Here is a 16,347-nt window from a genome sequence, read left to right on the forward strand (position 1 = left end):
GAAGCAGATTCTTGGATCTGGTTACAAAACTAATGCAAAGAGTTGCCAAAAACCCAGGGCATCAATAAGTGAAACTCCCAACTCCACTTCTGCCGCACTTTATTCCATTTTACATCAGCTTCTGCACCAGCACAGGTTAGACACAGTGGCCGGGGTTTGATAGATCCTGAATTATGCATGTGTGTAGTCATTCACAGGCTTCAAGACACCCCATCTATTCCCGCTGTACTGAGACACCTACGCTGCGGGTTAACTGCCGTGGCTGTGCTGCACTACAGCACTGCTCAGACCTATTCCATTTCCAATAACCATCAGCCACTCATTTTCACACTCTCCTACTTCCTCGACAACTTTCGTTGGAACCATTTACAGTTAGATTTGCAAATGCTCCCTTTTTAGGTTTCGTTCTGACCCACACTCAAAGTAGTTTCCGTGCAATTTATTTTCATTGTCCCTACAGAATTTAAGACTTGTCTCACAAAAATCTGCAACTCCTCGCTTATGAAAAGCATGCTATTTACAGGCCGTGCAGTACAGCTGACAAAGGAAGTTCCAGCATGATAGTCACATTTCCTTTCCCTGTCACAAAAAGCGCCTGATCTGTCCTCTCTGATGATGCCGAGATCAGTAAGTGATGGAAAGTCAGAACACTCTCTACCTTGGACAGAATGAGGTTTATAGCCTGGTTCTATCTGCAATGGCATGAAAAAAGTGTTCTGTACAACAAAAACTCCCCCCCCCCCCCACAAAAAAAAAAAAAAACCCCCCCCCCCCCCCCCATCAGTAGCATACTCTGCACTATAAAGAAGTCAGACCTTTTTCGCTACTTGCTGGTAAGAGCTTCAGTATATTCCACCTGGCCATGAAAGGAAATTACAGTCATTGCCAGAGTGGTGGGTTTCTTCATTACATTATTTCGTTTCTCCTACATCAGCCTCAACTATTCACAAGATGCCAAAAAAAAAAGTGTCCAATAAAATACTATCCCGAAGTTCACTGTCTTACTTTCTAATAAAATTAAATAAATGAATTTTTCTCTAGGTACGGTGGAGATGAAGGATTTTCTCTCTCAGCCTGCAGCCATGCACTTGATGTGTCTTCCTCTGGAAGCTGGTTTCACATGGTGGCTTAGATTTTCCCACTTTGTATCTAGCACCATTTGAAATCAGTGTTCTAGGAGCAAGAATTACAGCGTGGGAGGAGATCAAGCAGCTGCTAACTTCACCGACAGCCTCTACTCCTTAAAACAGCACTTTTTCCAATGGTTATTTTTTTGCCAGCCATCCACTTTGTAACATCATCTGATTTCTAGACACTTATACAACCACTGTACCCACCCTCTCAAGCTAGGGCCACAACAGGAACAGCTTCCTTCAAATGTATTTCTACTTAATAAACAATGGATATTGAGTTAAAGTTGTCCAGAGTAAAATGATCCAAAAGTTGCATGAAAACCAACATAGTACTTCTTGCATCTTGACAGGCAGAGTACGTTTCCTTATACAATCACTAGGACCCTAACATTTTATTTACTAACTTAGATCAAATATATTTCCACTCTGTGCTTGGGGACTCTATCGCCAGAGAATTATCATTCCGTAGCTCCCAGAGACTTGCTCTGCAAACACACAAATTCCCTCCAACAATTTGATCTCAGCAGTTAAACGCAAAAGTGCCTTCAGCAATCATGATGATGTCACACTGGTGCACACAGAATCCACTCCTTTTTCTAGAGTTATTTTTAAGTTTATTGCTGGTAACTTCTAATAATGTTTCAGACGACTTCTATACCCTTGCATCCAAACCACTGAAATGAAGCTAAACTATTTTTGCTTGACCTCACTATTGTCAAACGTTATTATACACAGAAAAGACAATCGCTGTGTGGATGAAGCATTTGATCAGACCACTGAATAGTCGTCTTTAAAGAATGCGTAGCTGTCATCTACAAGAGGATTCTTCTCTGAGCCAGGAAAATGTCTCTTACACAGGCTGACCGATTTCTCTTGGTGTTCAGAGTCTCAGTTTTTGTCTAGCACCATTTGAAATCGGTTATGATGTAGGGGGAAAAGCAACAGTAATGGAAAAACTTCATTCCCCCGCCCCCCAAAGTCCTTATAAACAAACACCATCAAAAGCACGATCTTGGTTCACAAACACGTATGGTATGCTCTTCTGTTCTCTGACCTGAAGTTACACCTACAGGCCGACCATCCTGCACAAAAGGAGGACAGTCAGCATCACGTTCAACTAGGAGAGATGCTTAAAGAGAAAGCGAAGCATCTGTTCAAACACCTAACTAAGATTCTTCAACTCAAGCAAGCCAGGGCCCATGTGTGAGAGCACAGCCACCTAACCTTCTGACCAGTTATATTCCATGTGCTATTTGTTTGCCTTAACCTGTTATTTATTCAGATTTTTTTTCTTCTTTTAAATAAAATTGTGTGCTACTTGGTATTGGGCTCTGTCTCAGGTAGACAGATTACATGTTTCCCTGCTGGACAATATCTAATTGCTGCAAGTCTCTCATTTCAGTCCCCAGCTCCATTTTCACCACCCCATATGAACCATGCTCAAAAGTCAACATTTACACTGATTTTAAGTGTAACACTGAGAAGCCTACCAACCACTGACACTTAACACGACTTAACATTAAACTAGGTAATACTGTACCTATGTTTTATTACTCCCACTGGGAGAACATAGCTTGTTTTACCAGTAGATGGCAACACCATGTTTTTTATTACATCCAGCCTTTTTCTTAGCACGAACTTCATGTGTTCATGACTCTTAATTATCAGTTCCAGATTCTAAAGTGAAATAATTCATGTGGGACTGAGTTTTAGAAAAATGGTGCAGAATTCATGACAATTAGGACAAATTAATTCATAGTGTTTAAGTCAAATTGCCTAGTAGCTGCCTATCCCATCAATGCTCACTGCAATCCCAAAACTTCATAGATTGTAAAGCTGTGTAGTCTACATACTGTCACCATTTGCAGTCCACACCAACTGATTTTGAGTATCACAACCAGAAATTTAAAAAAAAAAGTGGCATATTAGTTATTTTTCTATTCCACCCTCTGAAAGGCTTCATTCTGTAAGCTGACTCCACACACTTCTTCGCAAAGAAAATTAAGTACATTTTGAGTGTGAACCTCATACAATTAAAAATAATCACATTCTACTTAACGTTTTACTTAAAAACGCCCAAGCTATATTCCCTAAGGATTACATCTGTCACACACGGGGCAAAAGTGCCAGAACACTCTCTGGGCTTTGCTCTTGACTTGGTGCTACATCAGAACAGCCACATGATAATCTACCTCTTCTCCATCAAGTTTTTACCAAGTTTTTCAGGAGTGAACACTGTAAGGTTTTGGAGGTTCTGGGAAATTCTCTGCACTTCCAAAAGAAAACCAAAAGGCTATGAGCCTGCTCAGCAAATTAAAACATTCTCTACACTACTACTAAGTAATTCTGTGCACAAACTGCAAACTTCGATCTCAACAGTTACCACCTAATGCAAGTTTGGTACATGAAATATCATCTTAAGAATAATGGGAAAATAGCTGCTTACCGCATGACGAATGAAAGACAAACACTTACTGCTAAATAATTTAACATTTTTATTTGTAATATTACAAGTCATCGCTTGTCTTTACATCTGGAAAAAAGTGTAAAAATAAGGCCATTTTTTACATTTGCTTTTTACAAAGCATTAAGTGCATTTCAGCATATTTTAAAACATTGAAGATGCCATAAATAATCAAGCTAGCTAGTGACCAACACACTCAATTCCCAGTATATTATCAGTGTTTACAAACAATTATCAAACTAGGTATCAGCTAAGCAATGAACAGCAAGTCATTCTGTGTAGCCAAAATCCCTTTTTAATAACCAGAGACTGTTATGAACTCTGACAATACAACTGCTGGGATCGTCCCAAAAAGCCCTATAAAGCCCTAAATAGTTCTATGTTATCCAAACAAGCTGTTCACGACAGTGGAGAGCAGTGCCAATCTACCGCAGACAAGCAAGAATAGTTTAAATGCTGCCTCAGCCATCTGAAGTGAGGCAATTTGTTTTCTGGGAAAATTGGTTCTTGTAAGCTGCCTGTATGTTGATAGCAAACTCAGAGATTCACAAAGCCAAAACCTGTCCTAATTAAGCTATTTCTAATTCCTTATTGAAGCCAAAAGCAAGTATGCATTTAAAGTAACAGCTATCAATGCACGTCCAAGTCAATTCATGGCAAATGCTGTGATAGGAGCTCCTGGAGTCAGAGTCTTGACAAACACTTCGTGAACCAAGCTGCTATCTAAAGAGAGACCACATCTACCACCACTGCCAGCACACCCATTCCTTCACTCCCACAACTAAGCTGGTTTGGTCTTCCTTTAACATGAAAAGAGAAGGGAGTCAGACAGGGAAAGGCTTCTGTTTCTCAACAGATACTGATGCTAAGTCTAGCATTAGAGCTAGATTTAGCATCATAGTCTGTATACAGAGATTTGAAATGCTGTATGTGGAATATATGATTTCAAGTAAAAAAAAAAAAAAAAGGAAGCTAGATCCATACAGCACCCCTTCTATCCTGAACAGCAACAAAATTATCTCCGAAACTGACATCAAGGCTCAAGAAAAATCAAAGGTCCTAAGGAACTCGTACTGTGCTCCTGATAGGAGATGGCTACCACCGATTCCTCAGCAGTTCCTTTAATTAGGTACCTTCTGTCACTAGGCCAACGAATTCAAAGGCAGGGGGTACCTTTGCTATAGAAACCTTCAGTTTTCCATTCTAAGAAATCCACTGTAGTCTTTCTGGGACTGTATTAAAGAGCCAGGAATATATATGGCTTTTTTCCTTCTTAAAGGCAATGGAAAAGCTATAAAACTCTGATTTAAAGGCACATTTTAATTAATTAGATATACAGAAACCAACTTCGACAAACAAAGAGGTAGTGTATATAAGATCTAAACTGTGATAGTTTCAAGAAGACATAGCCTTAAGTGGCACCAATCTCTTAAGGAAATTAATAATAAAACATTTCAGAATACAAGAGACAACATAATCATTTATACTGCCTCAACCGCAAAAATGAACGAGAAGCACATCTGGACTTTAGTGAGCAGAACTAATATTGGATAGTCTTCTGTAAGAAAATAGGTAGCACCGAAGGCAGCAGGCAGCAGCAGCTGGTACTACGACAGCGATACATCCAGTACTCCCGCCGACACAGACACTCCTTGCATGCTACAGGTATGTGCCTTTAAGACCATTTCACATACACAGAAAAGACAATGAGTGGCCCATAAGGAAAAGCAGATATATAGATATATATTCTTTTTACCCTATTAATGATCTCCTACTACAGTTAATCAGTAGTATAAGACATAGTACAAGATATTCATCTACAGAAACTCAATGCAAGTGCAATCATTTTCCATTTCTGACAGGTATATTCAACTGCAAACTCCCTCCCACCCCCAAAAAAGGTCATTCATGCTTTACAGATCTTATATTCGGCAGTACACGGAGTGCTGTCACGTTTCCTACAAACAAAAAAACAAGTCAAATCAGAGATTTTACATTTAAATAGTTTTTACATTTATTCTGAAAGCACATCCTTAGTTTTATCATTAAATCAACAGGTAAAGTCATGAAACTAAACCATTATTTGTCCTCTTCTTACTAAGCAACTGCTAGATTGAGGAGATTTTTGCTTCATTTCATCCACTAGACTGCCAAGAATGACCCACGGAGTAGAAGAGCATTTGATCCAAATGGATCATTTCAAGTGATGAACAGACCGTGCCTGAGCATTATCAAGAACTGAAGACAGACAGAACAGTTACAGGATTCCTAACTAATTTGGAGACTACATCAGAAGCATCCCTTATAATTTATTTTAAATACAGTATGTTGTTTAGTACATATTTTATAACCAGAAGCTGAGTATTAGTTTGTGAGAATTTTGATTTTGTAGTCCGCTAACAGCAAATTTACAATACTTAAACATATAAGGATTAAAATTCATAATTACATCCATACATACATGTATTTTCAAGTTCTTGAATAACTCCTGTTTTGCTTTGAAAAAAAGCCCCATACCAAACCTCTCCGCTATTACTCTAGGTCTCTAAGGAGTTCTAGACACCGTAAGAAAAACTCAGGTTAACAGTGTGTACACATACCAGACCATTAATTTCTCTTATCGTTGTCACATGCAAAAGGTAAGATTGGACATAAGAACTCGATTCCTTTTTTCCCCTCTCTCCAAAAATAAGCCCAACTAATCCAGAAAACTAATCCTATCTCAATTAGAAACATCATGCTTCAGAGGTACAGATGATATTTCTTAATTCATACATTATTTTGGAAGAAACTCCAAGCTTGATTTTCATATATGCCATCTCAAACTTATCAAAAATACTGAAAAGTCACTTGTTCTTTAAAAGTAAATAAAATCAAGACTACGCATTTGAAAAGACCTTTGCAGTGCTAGAATAAGAGACATAACGTTTCAACCATTACCTTCTCAGAATTTGTGCAATGGAGAAAAACGACACAAATGAAGATACTTGTTTACAAAAGTGTTTGTAGTGCAAACTCTAACTGTTAAGGTAGTCATGACAAAATACTGACAAGGAACAGTCAAACTAAGCTGTCCTGTCTTAAATCTGTTCTGTTGTAACAAGGTTTGTAGAGTCAGGTTTTTTAAAGAGCTAATTTGACCCTACACAAGTGCAGGAGCAACCGTAACTATCAACAAATGCATCTGACTACTGGACTAAGCGCTAGTTTAAAATATAAGGAGGAAATGAGCTATATTTTGACACTTTTTAGGGCTACAGAACTCTGAATTCGAAAAAGAAATCACCTTTTTATAAAAAGGTTTAAAAAGAAGACCTTGTTTGCACCTTCATTTATTTATTTTTTCTTCTAGAAAGCTGAAAACGCAGATGAATCAGTAATTCTGAGAGATGGAATCTGGTTTTCGCTGAAGGGATGCACACTACCTTCATAATTCTAGTGTCCATGTAATGCAGCAAAGGTGGTTTCCAGCCCCAACGGTCTTCTAATTATAGGGAATTATACTATTAGCTAACAAAAGTAACACACCACTGGAATCCACTTCACATCACTGAAACAGGTGCAAACATTCTACTGAGTATGCGTGCAGTTTCTATCTTACAGAAAAATACATTACTCATTCTTTAAAGACAACCCAAAACTAAGGTATGTGATATGCAATCACCGGAAGCTATCATTTACGACACTGAATGGTAATTCTTTATGTAATATATCCTATTCTCCCAAAATGAATGAATGGTTATTACAGTCTTTCCTACAGGAAACTGAGGTTCAGAGCTAGCTAGATTCCACACTTCTGAAATTCTAAGTAAACCATAATAAAAAAAGACACTTAAGCTTCATTGCAAAAGTCCAAATTAAGTGGAAAGTGTATACCTTTTTAAGATTCAATTAATTCATTTGTGCAGTTTCTTCCATCTCAGCTGGTACATTAGTTTTTAAAATACATGCTTCCTTGCAACTCTCATCAACTGTATACGAGCTGAACAGCAGAAGGGGAAAAAGGTCTAATTGAATGTCCTATAAAACTGGCAGATTAAACACACAAGAAAGAGAGGGCAAGAAAAGATTTTTGCTGTAATTTGAAGACTACAACTCAGCAAGTATGAGGTACTGGAAGCACAACAGTTCACAAAGGCTCAGCTACATCAGGAACCCAGAAAACTAAATAGGGAGATCTAGGCCTTAATAAAAGGAGATTAGATCAGGCTTTTCAGACAAGAAAGAGGTTTAACAGTCAGATGTTCGCAGCAAGGAAGCTTAAGGAAAGCACTGGGTGCAGTAAGACTTTTCACACTGTAAAACTTTCAGGAATGTAACATTCTTTAATTTTTGATGATGTTGCTTTAGATCCCCCCTCCTTTCTACACCCTGAGAAGTCTCTCCACAGCTGAAGGCCGAAAGTGCTGCCCTAATACTATTAACCCCCACGTACTCTTATTTGGACCATCCAGACTGCAGATCATCCAAGTCATGGATGAAAAGCAATTGCTCAAAAGCACTGAATTACTTAGCAGCACACAGGTACACAGCCACTCTGCTTACAGGGCCACTCTGGCCCTTGTAACAATACTGTACTGCCTCTGTGGAAGATACTAAGGCTAAAACCTCACTGGATATAAGCTAGCTTCAGGGTTCTCCCAAACAGTACTGTGTGTACTTCATTACAAATATGAACTGCAGGAATATTTCCTCTGGTTTGCTTTATTTATAGCACCCCTTCCTTTGCTTCATGTACCCCAGATAAATTCCAACAGATTTTGTTAAAAGGTAAGTCAGTTTTGATGAGATGCTTATCATAACATTCTATGTGTTCCACCTAACTTGCTCTGAATTTTCAGTATTTTGCATGTTACAAACTATTTCTCCAACAAAACAGGCTTTTTTCAAGATAAAATAAGACATCACTGCAAGAAGCAATGCACAAAGAGGCATTTAAATCTCCTGCCACCCCTCCATGAAAAGGCATACACAACAATCAGTTGTTTTGAAGATAAAGTTCAAAAGGCCCTATATATCTCATTAAAAACAGAAGAACACTACTACTTAGGCATCTAATATTCTACAGTTGATTTTGCAAGTCTTTAACATAGGGACACCAATCATTGCTGCTGCAGGAGAAAAAAACTGAAGTGGATCCACACATTAAACATTCGAGTAGCAAAGCTATTTGCTTTTTCAAACAGCATAGGAGCACCGGTTTAGGTCAAATTTTTTTCACATTTTCCTTGTAACTAAGCCCGTATTATTTTATTCAAGGTGCTTCTGGTCCAAAACACAAAAACACAGTGGTTCTCCAGTTAACCTCCACTATCATTGGTACGTCTTATGTAGAAGAGAGGAAGCAGCTCTTTAGTCCACCTCCAAGGCTTCCAGTTCACGTAAACCACTCTGACTCTTAGAGCCTGTGAGACCTAGTGATGCCAGAGGGTAACCAAGCAATAAAATAACACAAGCCCACACAAGCCATACTACCACTGGTTTTAAGAGGTAAACTGACATGTTTTAGAGCAGATGCAAACAGTACTTTCTTCGGCAAGTGTACCTATGCTAAATACAAGCTTAAGAACAGGGTTTTTCCTTCCTTGAAATTAGTGCAAGTGTTAATTAGCAGCTTATCTGAATAGCAGATACAAAAACAAAGTCAAATACATTGTTAGGCACTTTAGCTTTCTAGCAGCTGCTGTGATAAGCTCACATATAATCATCAGGCATTTGAAAAAGAAAGGGCAGACAAAGCTCAAGAAACTTAACATACACGTTAGCACTGCTTTTGCTCAGTCATTTAGAAATTTGCAATAATAATAATAAAAAAGTAGGCTTACTCACCCATTTTGTGAAAAGAATTTCTTATAGACCCAGAAGGCTGCCAGGAACACCACAATTGCCACAATCACTTTAGGAAGAATTAAAAAAAGCCTTAGAGTGATAAAGATCATCTCTAGCTCACAAAAAAGCCTCAAAAATTTTTAGCAGAAATAGCACTGTCTTCATCCACAGTCCTATACAACACCCCCCCAAAAAAAACCCACCTCTTAAAATCTGCATGGCTTATTTCACAAATACGTATTTGATGCTTTACTCAAGACTCTGCAAGATAGTTCAGCTCAAGAACAGTGACCACCAAGATGGCAAAACCCCACCAGCTCAGTAACATTAAAACAGAGATGTCAACATCCTAACATTACTTTTTACAAGTTTATGAGAAAGTGGTAGGCTTACAAAAGTGGGTAACAAATGCAAGGACAGAAGACGGACTAAGCACTTCTGTTCACTGGCACAGTTATTCATTCAGACTTCCAGTAAACCCAAGCTCCAAAGAGTTTATGAAAGTGACTAAGTTGTGCCTTTGAAATCTGATGCCTCACATACATGAAAAAATACACATTTTACATGAAATTAATCTGTAATTGCTAAGTAATCTTTTCTTGAACTATGCAGCTTTAGGAGTAGACAAGCATTTTTAAAGCAACCAAAACTCCAAAATCATGTTCTATTACTGCAGTCACAGGTGATGACCACATAAAAAAATACAATCCACATTCTATCTTGTTCAGGTTTTACAAGATACTTACCACAGATGATGGCCGTAATATACGCACCTAAAAACAGAGTGAATCAGTATCACAAGAGGAACACATCTGCTTCTTATTCAAATATTATTATAAAAATATTCACAAAAGTTATTCCAAATAGATCAAACACTTCTGTCAACACAATCCTTGCAGCAGGATAGTTTATATCATAAGTTATTTAACTTAAAATATTCCTATTTTTAAGTGGATTTTACCAAACCCTATTTTTCTTATGTCAAAATAAAGAAGGAAGTTTGCATTAAATGATTTCTCCTGAATGCAGAAAAATGTCCCCAAGAAGTAAAGCTTCTGTTACAGGTATTTTCATTCTAATGGAAATCTTGCAGTTCATACTTACTTAACTGGCAAGTTGGCACTGCAGGACTCCATCGGTTTTCTCCAATATACTGAATACGAGCGTCACCATGTAACGTGTAGCCTGCATAACATTCAATCGTAATAAAATCCCCGACAGAATATGAAGGTTTTTGTCCATCAATTACTCTACCATAATTTATGTCTGGAGTGAAACCGGAACTTTTAGGCCCACCTGGAAAGGGGCAGGGAGGGAAAGAAAAGGGAATAAAGTCCAAGAACAGAGCTGGTACATGAAGCAGATTTAAGAAATTGCCATCAGAAAGTCCCTACGTTTGTGTAAATATCAGAAGCTCAGTCAATCCTTAAGACTTTTTATATGCAAAGGCTTCCCGCTTCCTAGAGGCTGCAGATACTTCTGCTGATGGACATGCTTCAGACACATTAACAGAAATACACGTCTCAGCTTCATTAGGACAGTTACATCAAAGTAATGACAACCTCTGTTTATATTATAACAAGTGATCACATGGTGCAAAGTGAGGTGAGAATAAAGTCTGCCATCATCAAAGGAAGAATCTTCAGAAAGCACTCCCAGAACAGATCTGTCACACTGGCTTGTGAACTTTACCAATTTCCATAAACAAAACTGAGAGTGAACAAGAACGACTCCAGCTCTGCCGAAAACTTTCCTCAGTTGCTGAAACTCCACCCCATGACACTCACAACCCTACTAACATAATCTGTTGGTGCCCTGCTGACAGACCGCTGACTTTCAAGGTCTACACATTACTACGTCAGATGTTTGGAACTTGTCACCCTGCCCTTGATTTTACCAATTATGAGTTTTACTCACATGTACAGTTTTGTAAAGAACTCCATGTATTCTGTCCTTGACAAGTTACTGTCACCTCTTCAGCACCATCAGGAAAAGTACAGTGAGCATCGCACTTTATCTGAACAGACTCTCCTCCTTCATATACAGATTTCACTGGAATCACTCCTCCGTGTGCGATCTTTGGGGCACCACATACATCTTCAGTAACCAATACATGAATTTAAAAGTAAGTTTAGTGATAATAAACTTTAAATATTTCATAATTCATTAACTCACTCCACAAATATACATCGCCTTTGTATGAGAAAAATAGATCAGCATATCTGACCAGTTTAACTTTACCACAGTTTTAAGTATAAATGTTTCCTTTAGAAGACTTAAAAGAAACATCACTGTAGGTATTCATTAAGGTACTATGATCTTATGATGTGGTAGCTAAGAAATTCCTATTTGTTGGTTAATTATTTTTGCAAGCTCTAGAATAATTTCCAGGTGCCTTATCAGACTCATTCATTATGGAACACTCAAACATACTCTTTGCAGAAGTGGTTCTCATTCTCGGGAGCTCATTATTAGAGCATGTAAAAAATTCTCTCACCGTACTCTACAACATTCCTTCTCCCTCTAGCACAAACAGGAAGGAGAAAGGTTACAGAAAGACCTCTGCAATGTCCCCAGCTCTGCAAATTAGTCCCGACTTAATAATTTGCCTGGTCAAAATCTAACAACATACTACACACCATACAAGATGCCTGGAAAGTAAGAGTTGAAGAGCTGCATAAGAGAACACAGACACGTAATGATTTGGATTACTCTAGAAGGACACTATAGGCTTCCTCATTGTGCATACCCCGAGTTCTTTCTATCAGAATTCAGAAGCACATCTTTTCTTCTGTATTTACACGTGAAATCACTAGAACACACACTGTGATGCTATTACGATGCAGTACCATCACAGTATGTCCACGCCACAACTTCTATACGCATGTCTGTAACTCAACTCGCTCTCATCTGAAAACTCTTTGGAGTTAGGAGTCACTCGAACACCTAAAATGGTTGCCCATCGATGAGGCTCCACGTCAACCCCCTTAGCTTCTGATTTCCAACTAGTGTTATGATTTTAAATTTTAGCTAAGACAGACTTACACATTCTCAATATACAAGAGAAGTTGGATTCTTATTTAAAGGCTTACTTTTTTCACAAGTTGGTTTTGGAGACCAGGTGTTATCTTCTCCACAAGTAATTATCTCCGGTCCGATCATGGAATAGCCTGGATCACACTCAAACACGACTGAGTCCTTATAGTTATAGGAAGGTCCAAATCCAGTTTTTTTTTTTCCATTTTCAATTTTTGGGTTATCACATTTGACCACTGAAACAGGTAAGAGAAAAACAGCTCTGAAACAGTTGTTGACAGTATCTTTGCAACAGACACAGCATCCTTTTACTACTTGTAAGTTTCCTTATCTAATTCCTCAAATTGTTTTGGAGGGGCTTTGTGAAAAGGTTATTCTCCTGAAGGTGGAGAAGGTCCTTGTTTTCAGCTGTTGAGTTGTAACAGTACACAGTCAAGTAAGATGTTGTAATAATTCATATAATCACATTCCACTTCCAAAAGACATACTCCTGTACAGTGGCAGAACTTCAGAAAACAAAGTGATATTGATTAGGGTTTAAACAACAACGTGCAAGCATCTGGTATTCCTCCCTACACCTGCAAAGCAAGACTTTGTGCTTGCTGCGCTTTGCATTTATTTCTGCACTTGCACAGTAGCTGTGTTTAGAAAAAGAGTTCTTCCTTACCTTTTTACTATTCATAATCTAGCTTCCACATTCTTACTCTTTACACAATTTTTCTTCAGCTACCTGGGCTTTATGGTCTCTTAGTTCCTTCACTTTGTCCTTGTCACTTCTACCAACAGCATGCTCATACGCATATTTTTAAAGTTTTAACTTAAATTTTAGTCCTATTCTGTGTCATAATCAATCAATATCCATAATGCAGTTGATCTGATCTCCACTGGAACTATATCAAATTTAGTTCCAGAAGATCTGTTTCTTTTCTATAGGGAAGTCCATTCCCCCACCCCACCCCTTCCAAAAAAGGGACAGATAGAGAAGTTTTGGAGTCACACAGGCTATAATAAAGAAGTATATTAAAAATCCCAACAACCTCTACATTGTGGAGGTGATTCACTCCAAACTCCATTTGACTGTGCATCATATGTGCAGAAAATAGTATCTGGGCCAATCAGCGAGAAGGGATCCGCGCCTTTTGGTACACGATCACACGTATAGGTCACTGCTGTTTGATAAACATAGCTAGCTGCTTCAGTGTAGTGCCCGTTGGCTATGCGTGGAGGTGGTTCACAAGGAATTCCTAGAAATAAATCACACAAATTAGCCGACAGAATTTTGCTGTTAACCTTGTTCATCTCAGAAATAGCGAGCCTTGATTTTCAAGTAATTTCATTTAAAATCTGACATATAGCTATTTCTAAGACAAGCTACAGTTATAACCGAGAGTTACTGATGGTCATTTATTACAGGGAGTCTCAATTTCAAGAAGAGGTTGACTTAAACTAATATGAGCTAATTACCACAATAATTGATGTTTTTCAGTAGTCATTCCTAAGGCACAGTAGTTCCAAAAAAATAAAATTGGTCTTGTTTTACCATCATTTCTTATACTGTAAAGTTTATGGCACAGATGTTTTTAAATGAACTACCACCATCCGAATATAAACTTAAACACGGTAGTAATTTACTTACTTTCACAGAAAGGAAGATCTCTATTCCAGTCAACACCTTTATTCTTAATTACGCAGGAAATTTCATCAGTTCCACGTAATCTGAATCTAGACAGGTAGAAATTTTTTAAGAGGTGAAATTTAAGAAGTCTCTCATTTCTCCAACAAGCACCTAGAAACTTTGTTTATATAGTTCTGTTCTGTGATTATGGGGACATAATATACCAAGTTTTTGTTGTAATAAGAATGGAATCTTAATTTTTTATTTTATTTTGCTAACAGTCTCAACTTTGAAAACAAAAGAGAAGCAAATGAGACATCACTAAAGGAACCGATGGAAGTCTCACCATTTTAAGAAGTGTGTACCCTCTAATACTAATGCCCTAAAGTTACTAATACTAAAGAAACAATCTGTTAAAAGGAAAGGGAGGAAAAAACCTTGCAAGAGGTTACTGCTTTTGACTTAATTGCTATACACAGACAAGTGGGCCATTATTCAATATAATAATGAAGGGTGATGAATATATATATTTATTCCCTCTGTCACAGGAGCATTAAACAAAGTCATTAGATGTAAAACTCTAGTTTTCACTCTGCAGAATCTCACTAAAAAGCTTAAGCCTTGGCTGATGCAAACAGCAAGTTAAAACCAGAGAATCAAATCAGGTTTAACTGTAATTTCATTTGCTCCAGGTAGAATTCAGGAGACATTTCAAGCCAGGACTGGAATGGAACCTGCATAAGAAAATTTGAGTTTGGTTCAAATCTGGTCTAAACAGAAAAAAAAGAAAAAGGATTCATTAACTTCACCAAATACTTACCCTCCTTCACAAGAAAAAGTAGCTTTTGAACCGAATGTAAGATCTGCCACGTTAACAAAACCATGTTCTAATTCTCCTGGATGGCTACATTTTCTCTCTAGGGGGAGTGGGAAAGAAAAAAAATTAAAATCTACATCTTTATAGTTATATACAAAGACTAAGTCTTTGGCATATACTGCTCTTACCGTCATCAGCGTTTTTCAAGCTTCGTTTCAAATATTACAGAATACTAATTCTCACTTGAAAAACAACTAAAATTGTTAAATACCAAAGGGAAAAAGCAAAAGAGCTCACGCACACATTACCTGTACAGAACTGCTCTGTGAGTGACCACTGTAAGTCTTCACCACATGTACGAGTTAATGATTTTCCGGGGATTCCTATATACCCTGGCCGGCAGACATACGACACCGTGGTTCCAACAGGAAAGCTTTCCATTTTGCTGAAACTCTCCTTGAGCTCTGCATACTGCAGCCTATCTGGAGGCATACACACGCCTGTCGGAGTAAGATGCAGGAAAAAGCAATAGACAATCTTGTCAACAAGAAGAGATACAAGTTGAGGCATAACGGTATAGAAGCCAGCCTAATTCAGTAGGTTTTAAGGACTCAGCGGTAAATCAAAGAGGTGACATTCTTAAGAGCCAGAGCTATCTGCATATTTAACTAAGTTTCAATTTTTTAATTTATATTTTAATTGCATCCAATGTCCAACTCTACACTAGTACAGGTTACTTATTCATTTGTTTTCTCAATTTCTTCTTTAGCATTCCAGCCAGACAACGCATTTCCTTCCAGTTCATATTTTTTGTCCGTTTGTCTTATTCTTATAGTTAAATACATGACTTAATTCACTGTATACCCATCTGCAGTAAAATGCCTATTTAGCTTGCTGCAGGAATAACAAACCAACCAACCATATTCGCATATTAATTTCCTTTCCTAAGGCAAAAGGCCAGGCAGATCATAAAGTGGAGTTTAAAACCAGCTACACAATCCAACAGAGACCTACAGACCCAGGGACGTTTTGAGGTGCGGTCAATGCTGAAGACGTAAAACTCCTCCATGCTAGAGGACTCAGAAAAACACGTTCAAGACCTTGCAACCCAGACACAAATGTCAGATCTGCCCAGTCTTTGCAAGACTCACACGCGACAGAGACCATCACCTCTTTCACGATACCTATTAATTTCCTTTCCAACCTGTTTATATTATTGTTTAGAGATTTACCAAACCATAGAAGAAATTTAAACCTCAAACCCAGGCTCAGAACCAGCATCCACTAGCACCAAAGCCAGCACGCCTATTTTTGCAACACAATCTTTCTTTCACATTTTCGCCCCAAACCCCACCGAAGCCGCCCGGAAAGCTCGCCGTTTCCGCCACCACCTAAAGCCGTTTCCTTCCCCCTCGCCGCCGCCTCCCCGAGCGGCCCAGCAGGCCCCGGGAGG

The 16,347-nt window shown here is 38.3% G+C and overlaps 1 protein-coding gene across 3 annotated transcripts; it reads right to left on the minus strand.

The window, feature by feature from the left end:
* Nucleotides 1–3,610: 3,610 nt before the first annotated feature.
* CD46 (CD46 molecule) lies at nt 3,611–15,389 on the minus strand. Of its 3 annotated transcripts, none has more exons than XM_009272751.2 (11): nt 15,203–15,389; nt 14,898–14,994; nt 14,099–14,184; nt 13,500–13,706; nt 12,519–12,698; nt 11,344–11,523; nt 10,531–10,722; nt 10,173–10,199; nt 9,427–9,493; nt 7,474–7,579; nt 3,611–5,555 (listed from the first exon to the last, which is right to left on the minus strand). In XM_009272751.2, the coding sequence occupies exons 1-10, from the start codon at nt 15,384–15,386 to the stop codon at nt 7,489–7,491; spliced, it is 1,311 nt and encodes a 436-aa protein (XP_009271026.1). In that variant the 5' UTR covers nt 15,387–15,389; the 3' UTR covers nt 3,611–5,555; nt 7,474–7,488. The 3 variants fall into 3 exon arrangements, with proteins under 3 accessions (XP_009271026.1, XP_009271025.1, XP_009271027.1); XM_009272750.2 differs by having other exon boundaries at nt 11,344–11,532; XM_009272752.2 differs by lacking the exon at nt 7,474–7,579 and having other exon boundaries at nt 11,344–11,532.
* Nucleotides 15,390–16,347: the final 958 nt, after the last annotated feature.

Source organism: Aptenodytes forsteri, unplaced genomic scaffold, assembly GCF_000699145.1.
Source record: "Aptenodytes forsteri isolate BGI_AS27 unplaced genomic scaffold, ASM69914v1 Scaffold142, whole genome shotgun sequence".
Classification (NCBI taxonomy): domain Eukaryota; kingdom Metazoa; phylum Chordata; class Aves; order Sphenisciformes; family Spheniscidae; genus Aptenodytes; species Aptenodytes forsteri.

What these genes read in the sequence shown, in the direction of transcription:
- CD46 (XM_009272750.2), bottom strand. Translation starts at nt 15,386, where the DNA reads ATGCCTCCAGATAGGCTGCAGTATGCAGAGCTCAAGGAGAGTTTCAGC. An exon ending in TATTACGGCCATCATCTGTG is followed by an intron (nt 9,494 to 10,172) that starts GTAAGTATCTTG and finishes TTCTTCCTAAAG; the next exon opens with TGATTGTGGCAATTGTGGTG. An exon ending in AAATTCTTTTCACAAAATGG is followed by an intron (nt 7,580 to 9,426) that starts GTGAGTAAGCCT and finishes TCTGCTGTTCAG; the next exon opens with CTCGTATACAGTTGATGAGA.